This window comes from Ornithodoros turicata, chromosome 3, assembly GCF_037126465.1.
Source record: "Ornithodoros turicata isolate Travis chromosome 3, ASM3712646v1, whole genome shotgun sequence".
Lineage (NCBI taxonomy): Eukaryota > Metazoa > Arthropoda > Arachnida > Ixodida > Argasidae > Ornithodoros > Ornithodoros turicata.
In genome coordinates this window covers 10,763,249-10,783,587 of record NC_088203.1, presented here as the reverse complement: position 1 = coordinate 10,783,587, position 20,339 = coordinate 10,763,249, and the positions used below count along the sequence as shown (strand labels likewise).

At 44.5% G+C, this 20,339-nt stretch overlaps 1 protein-coding gene and 1 long non-coding RNA gene across 2 annotated transcripts; both read right to left on the bottom strand.

Annotated features, from left to right (window-relative positions):
• Positions 1-8,931: 8,931 nt before the first annotated feature.
• LOC135389896 (protein canopy 4-like) lies at positions 8,932-13,559 on the bottom strand. Its single transcript, XM_064619948.1, has 6 exons — positions 13,288-13,559; positions 12,860-12,983; positions 12,631-12,765; positions 11,246-11,330; positions 10,491-10,608; positions 8,932-9,269 (listed from the first exon to the last, which is right to left on the bottom strand). Exons 1-6 carry the CDS (start codon positions 13,439-13,441, stop codon positions 9,190-9,192), a joined length of 696 nt encoding a protein of 231 aa, XP_064476018.1. The 5' UTR covers positions 13,442-13,559; the 3' UTR covers positions 8,932-9,189.
• Positions 13,560-15,474: 1,915 nt separating this feature from the next.
• LOC135388052 (uncharacterized) lies at positions 15,475-20,023 on the bottom strand. The gene is made up of 4 exons (XR_010421279.1): positions 19,887-20,023; positions 19,495-19,665; positions 15,756-15,823; positions 15,475-15,596 (listed from the first exon to the last, which is right to left on the bottom strand). It is a non-coding gene; the product is annotated as an uncharacterized LOC135388052 (long non-coding RNA).
• Between the last annotated feature and the right edge of the window lie 316 nt (positions 20,024-20,339).

Genomic DNA, 20,339 nt, shown 5'->3' with positions numbered 1-20,339 from the left:
ACACAAGTGCTCGCAAATAACTGAAACGTTTAAGATGGAATCCTTTTGAAGAGATGGGGGAGGGGGGAAGAAAGAAGGGAGGAGGTGAAAATTGCACATGTTCTCACAAGACTAGGAATGCTTGATGTTCGAACTTTCCTAGTCTTGCGAGGACATGTGTAATTTTCACCTTATATTTCATCAAAAACTAAAGGATTTGTCAGGCATGCCAGACTTCTTATGCCAGATATAAGGACCTCTTACTTTCAGATGTCCTTAGGGGCGGCTTTTTTTTCCTTGTTTAGTTTTTACTTCGAATGTTCTGACATTGCAAAGTACGCTGTCAGAAACATAACCTGGAGCTTAGTATATCGCGGTTGCCTATAAGGCTCATCTCCATTGTCTTTAATTGATCACAAAAGGTCTCCCCATCGGCATTACGTTCTTGTGGAGTTGGGTTCATACTGCATACAGTTGCGCAGACACACGCTCAATATGCGAACTATACCAGTGTTCAACTAAGAGCGGCACGAAATGTGCACCTATAACAGCGGGTAACTAGGGTACTACCTACCTAGCAATGCACCCTAACAGAGTTACGCCGCCAGAGGAAGTTAAGCTACACACATCTGGACCACGCCATAGTCAACTTCTTGCACTACTTATGCCAGTACACATCCTCTGCCCTCCAGGTGTCTTTCAACCGCGCATGCCTTACTTGTAACGAGCAGTGATGGCCATTAACTACTTCTACAGTAGTTTAACTATAACTACTTCGCGATGGAGTAGTTTAACTAGTAGTTCAACTACTTTTGAGGGGAGGTAGTTAAAACTACTTCTTTAACTACTGCAATGTATTTTCACCAATCCCATTCTATAGCGTTCTTGGACACCTAAATATGAATCACAAGCAGCGATAAAAGTGAAGATTTAGTACACAAGCACGGCACAATTGCTCTGCACCTCCGTTGTCATCAAACAAGTAGCTCGAGGTAAAAGTCGGAAGCACAATCGTGCCATAAAGCTTGCGGCAAAATCGGAAGTAGTTGGCGCCTGCAGTAACCTAACTACTGTAGTTAACTACTCGAAATAGTAGTTTAACTAGTAGTTGCACACTACATTTCTGCAAGTAGTTGATAACTACTTTTTAGCTACAATCAGGTAGTTTAACTAGTAGTGTAACTACATGTAGTTAACTACTGGCCATCACTGGTAACGAGTTAAATTTATTGCTATAAAGTAATCACATAAAATTATTAACTATTTCGCAGAAGCATACCTATACGGATCTAGCCGTATCGCTGTTTGTAGACCATAAAAATATCCAGAAATGTAATTGCCAGTTACTTGATGACTCGTAAGCAACCGGCTCTGGTTGCAAAAGCACTTTCGCCGCTTACCTATATCGGCGAGAAGGATTCGACGCAAACATCCCCATTTCCCAGCAGACTTCTGCGCCCATATCGGAGTCGACTGAAATCGAGGCAACAGCACACAGCTGTGTAGCGGGTTGAACAACCAGCTTTGACACAAACATATAACAACAAACAGGTGTGGCATCGTTGCTACGCATCGTTCATTTATCTCTACTTGAAACACCGCGTCACGTTGATTTGCTTTGGAAAAGGATATAGAATAATTTTACACAGGTGACTGAAGACATCAATTGCAAAGATGCTGAAGCCTGGGAGGTAGTGGGTTCGAATCCTACCACCATCTGTGCTGTCTGAGAGGCGGCGAAGTTTCCCAGCATACTTTCAAGACTAATGTCGACGCAGTTCCCATTGAAGTCGGCCCAGGACGCATACTACCCCTCCTGTTTCCCGCTCCTTGCTGCTGGCCTTTTTCCCATCTGTTCACGACTGCACGCCGCTTATAGTCGCAGTTGCTTCGCGCAGCTAACACGGAATAAAAGTGTAGCAGACGACGCGCCGCCTGACGAAGCCAACACAAGCCAACAGCGCGTCGTCTGCTACAAAAGTGTCGTGGCACTCAGAGCCGTTCCGAGGGGGGTGCGAGAGGGGCAGCCGACACGGGCACCTTGCGTAGGAGGGCACCTGACGGCAAGTCTGGACAGCACGGTGGGCAATACAGCGACAATCGGCATATTTGTCACCCGAAAAAAAAAAAAAAAAAAGAAAGATGGTAAAGTTGTGTACATGTCCTGTTGCGACCTTTACGTCTTGCAATTACGCAGCCTAATAAATTGCCAGTTGTGTGTAAGTAGCCGGAGCACGTATAAACGATCTACAGGGGAATTTTTCTCGTCATGGTCGTGTGACGTCTTTGGAGTATCGAGTATAGTTACACCTAATCCCTTTTGTCAGAGGTGCGAGGAACAGCGGCTGGGGGTGAGGGGGCGCTGCAAGTCTATTGTGCTCCAGGCGGACTTTCACATCGTGATGGCTCTGATGGCACTATTTGACGTTAGTTGCTCCTGCGCCATAAATCACCAAATACAGCGTAAGAAAATAAGCTTACGGTTTGCTCGGCACTGATCCGTGATTTGTTGTGACGCCCTACAACGAACTCAGTGCACATAGCATCACGATACCATGGCAGTCCTCCGAATGGGTGGCTCTTCATGGCGCAGAGGCGCTCGCTTTGTCGGCATATTGTTTTGCGTTGAATTTTTTGCTTTTTCCTTTGCGCGGTAAGCGGTACATACAGGGTGTCCCAGCTAACTGCGAACATATTTAAAACAAAAAAATATATAACACTTTTTCCAAGATGAAATCAATTGCAATATAGCATATGCTGACGGGCACTCCTTAGGAGGGCATATTCGCAAAGTCCAAAGGCAATGTCTTAATTAACTTTTTAATTATAAAAGCTACGAAGTTGTCCCAATAAAAACATCTGTACCTTTCGGTCACCTGATGTCGTAGCCGTTTTCAGAACAAAAATCCGTTCGATAGATCGCCCGCAAAAAATTCGTGAAGGAAAACCTTTTTTTCTTTCTTTATTTTGTTTTACTGCGCATCTTTGGAGACACGTATTTCCTTCATCTTCAATGTGAGAGGGGGAAGGAGCACAGTGCTGCCTCATGCGTCGAAGGTGAGCTTCAACTTGGGGAAACAAAAACAAATGTATCGGGTGACTCTATCGGAACCCTCCAGACTCAATTAACCCTTATCTTGGGTTGCATTTTCTGTTTCATTTTAATCTTTTTCCAGGACGCGAGAGGCCATAGTGTGCTCTTTCTCCCTCTCACATTGGGGGTGAAGGAAAGACGCGTCTTGTTAGAAGCGCAATGAACAAAATAAAGAAAACAATGGTTTTCTTTCACGAATTTTTTTGCGGGCGATCTATCGAACGAATTTTTGTTCTGAAAACGGCTGCGATATCACTCATATCAGGTGACCGAAAGGAACAGATGCTCATTGGGACAACTTCGTAGCTTTTATATTTGAAAAGTTAATGAAGACATTGCCTTTGGACTTTTCTAATGCCCTCCTAAGGAGCGCCCTGCATATGCTATATTGCAATTGATTTCATCTTGGAAAAAGTGTCTATACATTTTAAAACTATGTTCGCAGTTAGCTGGGACACCCTGTATATATAACTATGGGCTCAGTGACCGTTGATGTTGTATGATGCGTAGGCGTTCGCGAATTATTCTTCTTGCGAACAGTGCACAAGCGCTGAAACATGTATACTGCTGTCTGCTGACGTTCCATCCCAGAGTCAAGAGGCCGTTTTTGATGCTTTTGGAAACGAGCCGAGTCAAAGGTTTCGTGCACATACGCTGCAGACAGCGTCTTTTGGCTGCTTTGTTATTCATGCTGGTACATTGTCTTTGTTTGTGAGTCATACGGAAAGGGACTGGTTTACTTGAATGTGTGCTTCTCCCAACTACGGACTCCCTGCCGTATTGGGCTTCAAGGAAGCACCTGCGCTGCCGTGGAATATGCGAGGAAAGCGCGAAGGAATTCCTGCACCCTTGGGACGTTTCGAGTTAATGATAGGCTCTTTTAAGTGGGACTCCGCAACAAAATCACCACAAAGGTCGTGGTACATCTGTAATCTTTGGGATGTCAGGAACATGTGTACGAAATATTTCGGTCCAAAACTGCGTGGATTTTACTCAAACGAATTTATTACGAAGCGAGCGCTTCGCCTCTGTGAAGCGAGAGGGCGCTCACAGCATCACGCTGACAACATCCGGCAACGGAGAATGCAGGTTTGGAAGCAGACAACAATGCTGGGTGACGTCACGACATCCCCCTCCGGACGAACCGCCGTTTTCTGCTCTTCGCGTTTTGGTTTCGGTTTGCTATTGTCATCATTTGCGAATTAATTACTCGCGCAAAATGAACGCGAATGTTGTAGTCGGTATCGAGGGGATGTTTCGTGTCCGGTATGATGTTCGCATTTTTTTTTTTTTTTCGAATCCTTCCGAAGTCTCCCTTTAAGCACAAAACCCTTCTCGATGCATCGAACATAAAGAGAAAGGAAAAGGAAAACGTGGTATTTGGTGTAAGTCTTTCATGATAGATGCAGCACACTATCTAGGACGAAAACACAGAGAAGAAACGACGACGACAGACGCCTTCTCGAGGAGGAGCTCGAGTCTAGGGTCACTTTACAATGCGGCCCTGACAGCATATTGACATCGCCCCACCTGCAGAGTCATAGGGCGGTATTCGTAGACTACCCTCTACTCGATACATCGCCTCGACTGCAGTCAATAGAGGAAGGAAGCGCTCCTTCACTTGAGGCGTCATTGGGCTTTAAGGAAGCACCTGCAATAACTGTGTAATACTCGAGGAAAGCGCGAAGGAATTCCTGAGCCCTTGAGGTGTTTCGAGGAGCAGCTCGACCCCGATGATCGTTTTAGAATACGTCCCTGACAGCATATTGACACGGCCCCACCTGCACAGCAATAGGAGGGTATTCTTAAACGGCCCTCTACTCGACACCTCGCCTCGACTGCAGTCAATAGAGGAAGGAACCGCTCCTCCACTTGAGGCGTCATTGGGCTTTAAGGAAGCACCTGCAATAACTGTATAATACTCGAGGAAAGCGCGAAGGAATTCCTGAGCCCTTGAGGTGTTTCGAGGAGCAGCTCGACCCCGATGATCGTTTTAGAATACGTCCCTGACAGCATATTGACACGGCCCCACCTGCACAGCAATAGGAGGGTATTCTTAAACGGCCCTCTACTCGACACCTCGCCTCGACTGCAGTCAAGAGAGGAAGGAACCGCTCCTGCACTTGTGTCGTCAATGGGCTTTAAGGAAGCACCTGCAATAACTGTGTAATACTCGAGGAAAGCGCGAAGGAATTCCTGAGCCCTTGAGGTGTTTCGAGGAGCAGCTCGACCCCGATGATCGTTTTAGAATACGTCCCTGACAGCATATTGACACGGCCCCACCTGCACAGCAATAGGAGGGTATTCTTAAACGGCCCTCTACTCGACACCTCGCCTCGACTGCAGTCAATAGAGGACGGAACCGCTCCTCCACTTGAGGCGTCATTGGGCTTTAAGGAAGCACCTGCAATAACTGTGTAATACTCGAGGAAAGCGCGAAGGAATTCCTGAGCCCTTGGGGTGTTTCGAGGAGCAGCTCGACCCCGGTGATCGTTTTAGAATACGTCCCTGACAGCATATTGACACGGCCCCACCTGCACAGCAATAGGAGGGTATTCTTAAACGGCCCTCTACTCGACACCTCGCCTCGACTGCAGTCAATAGAGGACGGAACCGCTCCTCCACTTGAGGCGTCATTGGGCTTTAAGGAAGCACCTGCAATAACTGTGTAATACTCGAGGAAAGCGCGAAGGAATTCCTGAGCCCTTGGGGTGTTTCGAGGAGCAGCTCGACCCCGGTGATCGTTTTAGAATACGTCCCTGACAGCATATTGACACGGCCCCACCTGCACAGCAATAGGAGGGTATTCTTAAACGGCCCTCTACTCGACACCTCGCCTCGACTGCAGTCAATAGAGGACGGAACCGCTCCTCCACTTGTGTCGTCATTGGGCTTTAAGGAAGCACCTGCAATAACTGTGTAATACTCGAGGAAAGCGCGAAGGAATTCCTGAGCCCTTGGGGTGTTTCGAGGAGCAGCTCGACCCCGGTGATCGTTTTAGAATACGTCCCTGACAGCATATTGACACGGCCCCACCTGCACAGCAATAGGAGGGTATTCTTAAACGGCCCTCTACTCGACACCTCGCCTCGACTGCAGTCAATAGAGGACGGAACCGCTCCTCCACTTGAGGCGTCATTGGGCTTTAAGGAAGCACCTGCAATAACTGTGTAATACTCGAGGAAAGCGCGAAGGAATTCCTGAGCCCTTGGGGTGTTTCGAGGAGCAGCTCGACCCCGGTGATCGTTTTAGAATACGTCCCTGACAGCATATTGACACGGCCCCACCTGCACAGCAATAGGAGGGTATTCTTAAACGGCCCTCTACTCGACACCTCGCCTCGACTGCAGTCAAGAGAGGAAGGAACCGCTCCTGCACTTGTGTCGTCATTGGGCTTTAAGGCAGCACCTGCACTAACTGTGTAATACTCGAGGAAAACACGAAGGAATTCATGCGCCAGCTCGACCCCGATGATCATCAGTCAGCAGAGGGAGGAACCGGTCCTCCACTTGAGGTGTCATTGGGCTGTAAGGAAGTGCTGAGGGGCCCCTCAATTTCGTATTTTCGTTTTTCGGTGCGGAGTGTTCTCCAACGAATAAAATGAGTTCCTGGGAAAAAAACAATGAACGCAGGTGACCTACAGAGCAAGCGCGAGGGCTCTGTTCTGCACACCTTTGGAAAATCACTTTCCTCGTGGAAAGAGCGCATCTCAGAATGAGAAGAGGTCGTGTCGTATGCTACTCCCCTCCACGTGACGAGTGGCCTACGGCAGGACAGCTCGTGCATGTGTATAAACGTCGTGTGAGCTGCTAAGATAAAAGAAAGAAACAAGGGCACGGAGGCTTCCAATACTGAACGCTACAGGTTTAGCTGTGCATGCTTATAACCAGTTTTTCCTGTTGTATGTAATCCTCGTGCCGCCACATTTAATCCGCATACCGTGGAATTTAATCTACGTATCACCAACTTTTGATCCTTGTACCATGGAATTTAGTCCTCGTACCCCCAGTTGCCTCGCGACATGAAGGCATGAATTATCATTTTCACCATCCTTCAGAACAAATTTTAGTGCGGGAGGGGTCGTGTTTGACATCGCTACCTTTCTATTGCTAACACTAGAGTCACTAAATAAGCTTCGCTTCAGAGTATCGACACTGAGTTCCAAGAGAGCGAGCATGCGCCATCTTGTTTGCGCCCCACGGTAGTCACGCGCACTTCAGGCGCATTTTAGCGGACGACGCCATCTGTCGTGCGCTGGTGAATGTTCCTTTCTCTTGGAAGCAGCTCATCAACGCTGACGGCCTTGAGTTCACCCTGACATCCTCGGGACGTTCTAGTGGACAATACATGGATTATCGCACAACAATCAAACACGCTTCTCTACCCCACAGCGAGCATTATGTTAGCTGTCTTTGATTCTCAACTGGGGATGGTTCCGGTGTGGTGCGGAAACAAGATGGCGCTTCTGCTCACCCTTGGATCCATGCTTGGATCGCAGTGTCGGTACTCTGAAGCGAAGCTTATTTAGTGACTCTAAACACAACGGGATATGTTTTAAATCTACGAACTAAAAATTATATTTATTTTGTTGGGCATTTTAAATCAACCTTGAGCAAAGACTCAGTATGCAAAATACGAATGGCATCAGTCAACATTGCGTGCTTCCACGAATTTTCGAAAGAAGCCGCTAAACTTGATAGTAGTTTCGTTAGACGCTTTGCAGTTATCGTGAAGTTAAATTTGCACATTCACATGGTTCTCTGTGATCATCCCCCCCTGTAAGTCAAGTAGAAGGCCATCGCACTGTTTATGGACAAGCTAATAAAACTATAAAACTATGAGTATCAGAACATTGTCAATGTGCGCTATCACTGCATCAACTTTTGCCTTCCCTGTTTCTGAACATTTTATGCCTGAATTACACTTTCATTCAGACACAAACGTAACACTAGAACTTCCAAACTGCGTGAAATCTAGATGTGAGAACCCTAAAGTAACTCTCTTACTACGCTCATAACTTACAGCTGTAATAGTAACTTGGTGATGACGGATTTAATGATGACAGAACAGCAACTTCCAAACTTGCAACCTGCAAAATTGACGTCCCAATTTCATCCCGAGCTCAATTCTGGATGGGTCATCTTTCCCATAAGAAGCATACCATGGAGAAGTTTTGCAAAACAATCTTAATTATCACTTTATTTCTCATGGTTCCCACTGAATTTTAGAACAAAAATCCAAGGGTCTCTCGAGGACCTTTAAAAGCTCAGCCGACATTTTGCTTGGAATGTAAAACACAGTTTGTGACCAAGGCTTCAACATTTCACTAAAATATTTATAAGCTACCATTATCAGACGAGCAAATACATGGGGACTTCACAATAGTGATCCATTCACAAACATGACTGATGACTTTGAACATTAAAGATAGAAGGGACGGTCGATGAATGCAATGCACGGCGCCATTTATTTCATGTACTTCTGGTTTTTGCTGCTGATTCCTATTGCAATGAGTGCTAACACCTGCGGTTTTGAGGCCATAGTTCTGACTCGTGGTGACTCGTGACTCTGAAAAGTGGCAGTCGCAGCTCTACGAGAATAAGAAAAAGATGCAAAATCAAGGGTTTTCAAGCTCATCCAGACCCCCCCCCCACCTACACCCCCCCAAATGTTCAGTGACACCCCCCTAACTTTTTCACCTGTGTACCTCCTACAGGGGGTGCCCTTGCAAGTTCAGCTTGAGAGCCATGTCGGTAATGATATGTTAAGCCGTAATGACGTAACTATAGTAATGACATCCCCCCCAATTTTTTCTAACACCCCTCCATGCTTGGGATTCTGGATAAACCACTGTTTTCAAGGGCTGTGGGAAAATTCCAGGGTTTTCCAGACCCTGAAAATGGCATTTTCAAATTCCGTGTTATTCGAGGGTTTCAAGGACGAGTGGGAACCATGTTTCTTTCCTGCGCTTGTAAAATCTCTGTGATGTAAATGATATGGGTGACTGAAGCAGCGATGAGCTAACATTGGAATGAAGCAGATGTCACGACAATGAGAATGATGATGTTGATGAATGATGAGAAAACATGCACTCTGCTGGCTTCAACAGCTCATCGTCACAGCTCTTCCTTGGGGCTTCCGAGATGTTCCACATTCTCTGGTTCCTCCCCTTCAGGTATGTAGTGATCCAGACATCCTGAAAATGGGAGTGGAGGAAAATTACTGACTTTCTGGTTACACCGAAGCCATAGAATAAGGCATCCCTCCCAATTCAAACCCAATACCCTAACAAAGTTAAACGGGGCACTAAAGTAAAAAAAAAAATCTCTTTGTGGAATGGAAGATGGTACTTTGACACCTACACAAAAAGAACAGGATTCATGTGTTGAGTCGTCCATTATTCATGAGCGAAAGGAATCGCAACTCCCACTCAAAAAACCGGGACAATGCGGAGAGGTCTCAGATTCGTATGGAAATTGCGATTTCTTTCACTCATAGATCAGGAACAATGCCACAGATGAATTCTTTCTGTCGTGTAATGACGTCTTTCATTCTGTGACGAGAAATTTTCACACTTTAGTGCCCCCTTAACACTGGATCCGACATTTCGACACGCTATTTGCTCTTCTCGAACATTGTTGTATCCTGCGGTGGGTAGAAAATTATTGAGAGTTGTTGTGATGGTCTCGAATGTGGATAGAAGCGACGATCATCTCAGTTTGGAAGAGACTTATCTGGCAGCAGTGATGCAGATTTGATGATACAAATCTGATTTGAATCAGATGACCATTTTATAGATGACAAAAATCCAATCCAAATCATGTCCACATTTTGATTTGTCTTTGCAAATGAAATTTTGAATCCAGATTTCTATTGTTGGTGTCAGGACAAACTGTGTTTAGATTTGGATCTGTCAAATACGTTGCCAAATCCGGAAAACTGGCTCCCTGAAACACCTCAACTGAAATGTTTGGGAATGGCTTTAAAGCATAAACATGACTCAAAATTTTGCCACCATTACAAATATCTCAGCGTAAAAGGCATCCACAGTCAACAACTGCATAATTGGCCAACACAGAAATGAAAAACTTAACAGGAATTTTATTCGTGGTGCAGCATGATATACTAAAAACGGAAACAAAAATGCTGAAGCTGTCAAGGTTTGTTCTAATATGTAGTGTGTTGGGGAACAGCTCACCTACTATGACCTTAATATTGACATGCGTGGAGTTTGTTCATATTTGCTGCACAAATACAACCGAAACCCATATGCATTTCATACAGATCTGAATCTGGATCGATATTAAATCCAGGATTTCAAACAGCACTGACTTGCAGCATACAACGACATCACACAGCTGATATACTCCCCCTAGTTTGTTTAATTGCAGAGGGTATGAAAAGTGAAAATGTTTACCGTCGTCGCCTTTCTTCAAAGCCCTCTCGACACAGAGGTATTGGCCAAGAGGTTTATCTTGATGGTGGAAGTACCAATTCTCAATGTCAGACTCGTGCTTCTCCAGAAGTGACTCGCACTGAAACAAAAGATATTATATAAAAAATTTCACGTCTTCTTAAAGGGACGGTCTCATACAGCCAGGGCGGTTCGGAAACTTATTTTCGGAGCTGACAAAAAAATGAGACTGAACCAAGGACTCATTTCTGCAGATTTTTGGCCAATTTATTTCAGTAATTGTCGTTGCATTACAGGCGCTATACTGAGTAAAATGACCAAAATGATCACGAGTAACCCATTTCCGCAAAGAAAATGTTAGGTAGACAAGGGAAATTTCGGGTGTTTGATTCAAGAAATTAAATTTTCCACCTATTGAAATGAAATAAAAATGGCTCCAATATGTGGCAAATGTTCCTGGCAGAAAAAAATCCCTTCACCGCATGACTCGCAGTTGCCTACGTTATTTACTATGAATTTCTATTGTGGTTGGTGGACCATCCTGCATATTCAGGATTCTATTCAGAACCCCTTTATGATTTGTAAATTGCTAGAAGCATTGGGGAAGAGCCTCTCGTGTAGCAAAAGTGTGAATGAAACTGCTCTATCACATTAAAATATACGCACCAGTATTCTATAGAAAAATAAGGTGCCCTGAGTTAAACTGTATGAGACAGCCAACCATATCTAAAGATATACGAAGGCCCTATTATGCTCACTTGTGTCTTGAGGTTAGTCACCTCAGCAGAAGGTTTGTCCCACAGCTCTTGGGGAATTCCCAGGTCGACCTTCACTCCTTTTGCACTGAAATAGAGCAGCTAGTTTTAGAGTACAATCTGCAATTTAGGACCCATTTTGTACGCACACTTTTTAATGGAGCTGCCATTGGGACTACTGCATTTTGACAACATAGTAACGATATACAGGGTGTCCCAGAAAACGTGTCATTGAATTATAATAAAAAAACCACACCACCTAGAGTCATGCGGTCAATGGCATTTGTTCTTACTGGGTTTTTGCCACCTCCTCATGTGACTGTCGTGTAACGTAAGTTTAATTAAGTAAATTTTTGCGAGCTTAAGTCGGAAATTTGCCTAGTAAAGGTCACTTTTTTACCCCACCAATGTGAAGAGCGTGTCTAATTTAGTCAAATTAACGATAATTGACAGGGATATTCAGGAGCTATCCCATCGGAAAAAATAGCTGAACATCATGCTCTACGGAGGTCGCACAGAATAGCGCACGATGAATTTTTCAGTGCAATCTTTGTCATTCTGACGAAAGGAGGTTGGAAACCCAGCCCTCCCCGACATCGCAGAAAGAGATAAAACAGGAACGGCTTATCACGTCCGACTTTCGCTGAGATAATGCTTTCCCTCTCCCAATTTTAGGAACTGTTACTTTTTCTACTATCACTTTGTGGGCTGACTTCGGAACCTCCTTTCGTCGCATTGAGAGCGATTGCGCTCAAAAAGTCATCGCGCGCTATGGTTCGGTGCTTCGAAAAGCATGATATTCAGCTATTTTTTCCGATGGGATAGCTCATGAATATCACTGCGAATTATCATGAATTTGAGTGAACTCGGCACGCTCTTCATATTGGTGGGGTAAAAAAGTGACCTTTACTTGGCAAATTTCCGAGTTCAGTTCGCAAATATTTACATAATTAAACTTGGAGTACATGACATTCGCATTAGGAGGTGGCAAAAACCTAATAAGAACAAATGCTGTTGACCGCGTGATTCTAGGTGGCGTAGTTTTTTTATTATAATTCAATGACACGTTTTTTGGGACACCCTGTATGTACAGGATAATATACACCTAAAAAGTAACATACTGATACTGCAATTTTTTTTACTGCACTTGGTCGAGCTGCGCTTATCCGAAAGTGCAACAATGTACGTAAGGAGGCAAATGGCGGGGATATTATTTTTGCAATTTAGCAAGCACCGTAAAACACGGCTAGTCACTAGAGTTGGTAGCAATTACAGGCTCGAGTCACCCGCACAAAATAATACGGAATTGACAATTTGCACAGCAGAGACTGAAATATGTGACCAATCCAAATGTAGAATGGAACCTAGCATTCCCAAAATACACTCACACAAGCTCATTGAGAACTTTGAACGTGGTACTGGTGCCTTTTGCAAAGCGTGTACTGTCCTTGCGCTCCTTGTGGATGTTATATTCGAGCAGACGATCACAGATGCCTTCCAACGATTCTAACAACCGCAGCTCCCTGGACGAATAACAAGTGACCAACGATTACATCGTGCACAACAATGCACGCTTTGGAGACAACAGGTGGCTTTCTACGCCTCAATCACACTTACGAGACGGCATATTTCTTCACCTTCCTGTCCTTGCTGTCCAACGAGTAGCCAGTCTCAATGACATCGTGCGTTTTACCAGTCTCCTTTAACATCTCCAGCAGTTCTACAGTTAAGTACTTGCATACTGCAACGAAAACATCAAACAAACAGTAGTTATTTTGGTTGAACATTCAATTTGTACCTTGTAGAAAATTATTTCGCCTTACTCACTTTACGTGATTCTAGAGGAGAGATAATATACGTTCACGTATAATAATGTACATAGGACAATGTACGTGTACGTTCAACACGGCTCACTACATCACGGGAAATTTCACGAGAATTTTGTTTCTCATTTGGCTGTTTGTGGGGAATCGCTCGTGCTGTGTAAGTCTTCAAAATAGCACTGTACACAATTACGTTTGTGTACGATGCAAAGAAATACGTACCTTCGCATTCATCGGCGTATTTTACCCCGTATTTTTCTTCTTCAATGGTCTCTTCAGCAGAAACAATGCAGGCTAACAAAAGCAGGAGTCCTAAACTTGTCATTATGAATCGATATCTTGCGAAAAGAATGCCACGCCGATACTTCCTTAGCATACGCGATGAGTGTGCATTACTTTCACAGCGGAAAACGCATGTCGATTCTGAAACGTCGTCTCTAAAAAGAGAACTTTGATAACAGCACACTTCGCTTTCGGTATCACCACTGGCTAGCCAAAATTAGAGGCTTGGTTTGGCTTGTCTTGGCTAATAACTTTAGCGGTACATTGTGGCTAGATGCACAGTTGTTATTTCGTTAAGTTGAGGGAAAAACTTCCGAGCCGCCAGCATTGCGGACAGCAGGGTGTCAAAACATGAACGAATTTTGCGAAACGGTTTCTTGGGTTTTCTTCTTCAAAGGCATCTCCAAGGGAATGTCACACTAAGTTTAATTTCGGATTCCTCGCGGACACCACCTTTAACCAACATACCTTGATAGGCGCACACCGCCGAAGGACGAGGGCATCATGGAATATCTCAAATGAAATGTATGCACATGTTTGTGGCATAAGCGCTGACAGTGGTTTATCCCGAATCCCAAGCACGGACGGGTGTTAGAAAAAATTGATGGGGGGGGGGTCATTATTATAGTTGCGTCATTATACCTTAACATATCATTACCGACATGTCTCTAAAGCTGAAATCGCAAGGGCACCCCCTGTAGGGGGTATACCGCTGAAAAAGTTCGGGGAGTGTCACTGAACATTTAAGGGGTGTAGGGAGGGTCTGGATAAACCACTGAGCGCAGGGCCGGCGAGAATCGCGCGGTCGGAGATGGAGACCCGGTGCCCGTGCCTCCTCAGGCCCCCGTCCGACCCTAGGCCCGACGGTTGCTAGCACCAGGAGACGTGAGGAGGGTGCCCGTGCAGGACCGTCCGGAATCATCCATGGGGCCCGCAAAATCTCTCGCCAGCTTTTCATAGGAGCCCGACCAAAGTTCATCCTATGCTCTCGACCTTGTATCCCGAAAAGAGAGAGAGAGAAAAAAGTGGAATGAAGTATCTTAGAAGTAACTTAATGAGTCTGAGTTACTTCCAAAATGTATTTAAGTACGTACTACATAGTAAGTACGTAGTAGTATATATACTAAATACTGACTATTAAAATTATTTGTATTTGTAAGATACAAAGCTACTTCCACAAATATTTAAGATAGAGCAACTCGGGCAGAGTCTTTCGTACAAGTTTGACCACAGGCACTCTGATGCTTAGGAATTCAATTAACTGCATCTGAAGTTGCATGAGGCCCACTCGGTTATATTGGGTAGGCGAGCAGTAGAAGACGTCCGCTCTCAGACAACTTTGCCATTGTCACTAGAAAAAGGAAATCATGCACAACTGAAGCCACGTTGGACATGTGTGGAGATGGAGGCCATGTGTGAAATAAAGCCACTGAGCGCAGCTCGCTCCATTGAAGAGCGCATGCTAAGATGATGGACAATCCTTGATGGTCAACAGTTTGGCATCTGAAGGCACCTAAGGGCTGCTGTAGGTCATGGAAGTCACAAACTCCTTATCCAAAGCTAGAGACCCCAAATCCTTCCCTGCGTGGAAGAGATGTGGGGCAAAACTTCGTTGTTTCTGTCCTGAAGTTTGGCCCCTTTAGCCCCAGTATTTTTTTTTTCTTTTTCGTACCCACTTTCACAGCCGTAAAGTCGAGGGAACGACCATCTGTCTCTTCTAGCGAAATGAAAGAACAAAACCACTACAGAGAACACCTCTAAGAGCATAACTTATAACCACTACCGTTACCGTCATTTCGGGGGTTGCATGTTTATTATCTCCCACATATAGTAACGAACGCGTGAGTATTATGCTTCTGTTTCTGCAGATCGAGAACACGATCTCCCCTAATTCAGTCTTGCACGAGCGTCTTCGCCTCAGATCAGCGAAGACCGGAAGACCAGAAGAACCACAGCGGAGATCTCGGCTTGACTTGACTAGTCGCAGCAGCCATCCTTGGATTGCCAACCGACTAGATCCATTGGTGAAGCGTTACGTGAGAGTGACGTTCGAGTGTGCCTTGTCGATGACTAGATGCTGGAGACTTTACAAGATACAGAGACTTGACAGCATTCAATCGCTTGCGGTGAATGTTATAAACTGAAACAATTTATTGCAGCCAGGGATGATCTGTGATGCGAAAAATGCGTTCTCCACACGTGGTTCTTTTGAGCTCTCAGCGAATGATGTCCTTGGACATTGTCCGTGTCTGAAAGGAAAGTAAGGGAATACACCTGTTATGATATGAGGATATTGCATATTCGTAGGGCAGCAGCGAAGCTACACAGACTACAAAGCGTTTCCAGTCGAGAAGCAGCGAACTACTAAACAAGCAAGCGTTTTTCTTTTGTCTATGATAGTTACTTACACTTCCCGTGTGGGATACGCTCGTTTCTACATCATCATCATCATCATTCTGCTCGAATTTGTTTTATTCTGAAATGAAAATGTTCGATGATAAAATAAACTAGTCTTGGGTGGCAACTAAGTTGCAACCAAGTTGTAACTGTAAGTAGTTACTTTTTTCTCCGTAACTATGTAGTTAAAGTATCTAGTTACTTTTCTGCAAAAGTAACTTGTATAGCTGTAACTCGTTCCCACTTTTGTCGAAAAGTAACTGTAAGCTGTAACTATGTTGTTCAGGTATTGCGATGTTTTTCACGCGTCAGTAGCCCTGTCGAATTTGTCCTGCGTCAGTATTTGCCGAACTCCACGAATTTTCTTATCTCCTACGCAGTGCAAGGATGGTCTTAGACTAACACCCACCGCGATGTTAGGACAGTGGGAAATCCTTGTTTGAGTTTGTTTTGAGTTAGATTATAAATCCTTATTTAATAACACGGTATATCTATGCTTCTTCAGTACAAGCGCTAAAACAATTTTTAGAGGTACATTTCTTCGCCATTTTTGTTTTCTTAAAATGTAACTGTAAAACAACTAAGATACTTTAACGTGGTAACTGTAGCTGTACCTATAGTTACGTTTCAAAGGCTAACTGCCGCTACTTAGTTACTTTTTTTTAGGACTAGATGACAAAGCTGGTCTTCCGTATACCACAGAATTATGACTATGGGAGAAAAAAATTACCGAGGCGAAGCTAATTTCAGTCATGAGTAAGTTATTAAAAAAGTAAATTAAATTTGCGGTTACATTCAGTTCGCACAAATAATAACTGGGTTAGATTTACTCTTTTTTTCAATGTGACGAGTTACAGCTACAGTTACTACGTTAAAGTATCTTAGTTACTTTACTGCTACTACATTAAGTAACCTAGTTACTTTACAGTTACATTTTGAAGAAGAAAAGAAGGCGAAGAAATGTACCTCTTATAAAAAATGTTTTAACACTCGTACTGTCGATGCCGTGTTATAAAGAAATGATTTCTCATGGACCGTGGCAGCACACTGGATGTTAGTGTACCTAAGGTAATCCTGGACTGCGTATGAGATGAGAAAATTCCGGGGATTCGACAGAACGATGCTATAGAGAACTGACGCTTGGAAGACGTTGCATACCCGAATAACTCATAGTTATACAGTTACATTCTTCAGTTACTTTAAGCAAAAGCGATAACTCGTTATAGTGACAAGTTACGTTTGCAGAAATGTAACTACGTATATACTGTAACCAGTTACCTTCCAAGACTATTTGGAATATTGTCTTTAAGGTATATAGTGGAGCCAGCTGCTTATCGAAAAGAAAAAAAAAATTCCGGACGGGTTTTATGGTTCAGATTTGTTTCTGTTTCAGTCTGCCTACCAACGTCATGATGACGTTTCTCGGGTAGAAGTCTATTACTATACAGACCGTTTGGACATCTGAATACCAAATAACCCAGTAACAATAGAGTTACGAAAGCCCGTGTGCGCTGTGCAGCCCAAATACAATGAGAGCGGTACCTGCTCTTTTTCGTAATTGCATTAAATCAGTCTGGCTGTTCGGTAGATGTCAGTCTGCTGGGCTGTATTGCTTGCCAAGTCCGGTTATCTATCTCTGGGGCACGCAGACAATGGCCCGGGTTGACCGTGAACGGGCCATGATTGTTTCCGATTGTACCCTTATCGTTGACACGTGCTTCTTTATGCGGAACAGGATCGGAACCAGAAATTTCCACAATAATATGACGATCTCAGGAATAATAAGTGACAACATGAAATATGGTCAGGTTTGGATTTTCTCGCTGAAACTGAAATACTCAAATGACAAAAGAAAGATAGATATTGCTACTTTGCAAACAGAAGAGCAACGTCTCGGTCCTTCAGTTTACGCAATTTGTCCTCCGCTCTTATGCTGCTGGCGTAGAGTTCCTCATCCGAACCTTGCAAAAATGCAAGCTTTGGAGGGGCTTGCACTGAACACTACCCACACTCTTAAAAATGATGGTGGTGGTGGTGGTGGTGGTGATGTTGAAAGGGCTTGCCGTTGTCGGCCTCACGTATGAACGGTGCACTCTTAAAAATGAACTTCACCGCATAGCACGCTCCTAGCCAACCATCATCTCGAATGATATCGTTATCAGCCCTGATTTGTTGAAAACGGGGGGCGTACGCCTTTTTTGTGACAATTATGAACAGCATAAGTGTCACAAAAAACGCGTACGCCCCCCGTTTTCAACAAATGAGCGCTGATAACGATATCATTCGAGATGATGGCTGGCTAGGAGCGTGCTATGCGGTGAAGTCCATTTTTAAGAGTGCACCGTTTGTGCCATGTCACACACCCTTAAAAATGAACTTCACTGCATACCACGCCCCTAGCCAAACATAATCTCGAATGATATCGTTACCTACCCTGATTTGTTGAAAACGGGAGGCGACGTCTCTTTTTGAACAGCATAAGTGTCACAAAAAGGGCGTATGCCTCCCATTTTCAACAAATCAGGGCAGAAAACGATATCATTAGAGGTGAAGGTTGGCTAGGTAGGAGAGTGCTATGCGGTGAAGTTTATTTTTAAGCGTGCATACTACAAGTCGTGAAAACGTCTCACTGGGATGTTCTGTTACAACCCACACACTGCACTGATAGTTCCACAGCTGGACTAATTTTCAAATATTGTGAGCCAGTGTTGTCTGTAATCTGTTCTCAGCTTGTCCTTAAGTGTCACAAGAATTCGTTCTTTCTGTACTGAACGCAGTCAAAAGCGCGTATAACATAATGCATGAACGCAACAGGGACACAGACAGACACAGCATCCGTCTGCGTCCCTGCGTCTTGCATACTCAGCTCGATGCCAACCGACTCGAAATTTAGCTTCGATGGGCAGTGATTTTTTTTTACTGCTCCGGCACTCGACTATATCAGTACTGTCTAACCCGAACTCCCCCAACCCGAAAACGATAAAAGAAAACCGGTTGCAATCTCTCTCAATGCAATCTCTCTGGTATACAGTTGGTACGTTTATCGAACTCCCTGATTCTCATGGCGCCCATCGTGTCTCCCACGGCATGTGGTACAGAGAGAAGATAGTATACATGCTTTTCTAATCACGAGTGCATCATGATAAGCCCACATTTCTGGAAGCAACTCAGAGGCAAACAATGTGGTCCTTACAAACGGACAACAACGGAATGCGTAAAAGTCACATCTGCGCGTTCTTCAGGGACGACGTGACCCGTGCTGACAGTCTTATTTATATTGCAGTAAAATGTGTCACATGTAATTTATCAAGCAAATTTCCGCTTCCAAAGACGTATTTAGAACACCAGAGAAGCGGAAGTGCGAGAAGAGGAAAAATCGCCATGTGCAGCGCTTCCGAAGCACTGCAAGTGATGCAGTCATTTGGATCTTATTACGACGAAGCAGATGCCCGCGTCCTGGTGCGTGTTACCAACATGGTCAGTGTTCCTTTAATGTTCAGCTCGTCGCTTTTTTCACATCCACCAAATGTGGAATTTCTGTTTCATTTTTTCTCTCAGAACCAGTTCATTTACTACTGAGTACAAGGGAACAGCACCTAAATTCAGAATGGCAATATAATCACATACCAGGGACTTGGAGCATGCGGCTCGCAGGCAACCCTTGCTTATATTTTTTACCTCGATGGTGAATGAGTCGTTTATCAGTAACATTGTCGCGTGATAGCCCGCGCAAAAACGAGTAATGCTTACATATATTGCTGAAATCGATGGTGCAGTCCTTGCACTGCGCAGGGCAGAGGATGGGAGACCTGCATTCCGTCTTGCAGAAGCTTGGGCATTTCTTGGCTTCAACAGCGAGGATCAGAAACACCAGAGCGAGTGCAACAAACAGGACAACTTGGCGAACTGTCGGCATAATTCCTGCACATCGAAAGCACGATATCGAGTTGAAACTCCAGACGATGCAACTTGTGCATCAAGAGAGTTCATGTACGTTCCAGCACCACTAGCGCATCATTGCACTCTTCACAATTTAAGCTAACCTAACCAACATCTTCACCAACTTCTACACTAGTAAACCTCTTCGAGAACCATGCATTCACGTAACGTTCTAAGCAAATATAACCCAAACGGTCTCTTACCTTACTGATTCCGCGTGTCCGTTGTTCTAACTCTTGCTTGCCTGTGCCGGTTTATGGCGGGGATGTAGTCTGGTCAAGTGACTTTATCTTCGGTCCGCTAGATTGGTGCACAACACTCCCCACTGTCGTCAGAGATGATCGAGACAATGGTCGAGATAAGGTACTGCGTCTACATGGATCCTACTTGAGACTGAGGCCGTGCGACAGGGAGGAGCATTGTCATAAAGCTATGGCGTAACACTGCGACAACATATGTTGTGGGCAGCTTTTTTTTTATTTTATTTTTTTGCGCGGACGTACCCGGGTGACGACACTCGAAAAGTCAGTATTTGTTTCTATGCACAGAGGACAGCGAAAAACAGGCAGGTCTAGTTATGGACTATAGAGAGCAGCACATAGTAACAGTTTCAGCGACAGTATTAGTGAGTTTTAGTATATCGTGCGCTATCGCCT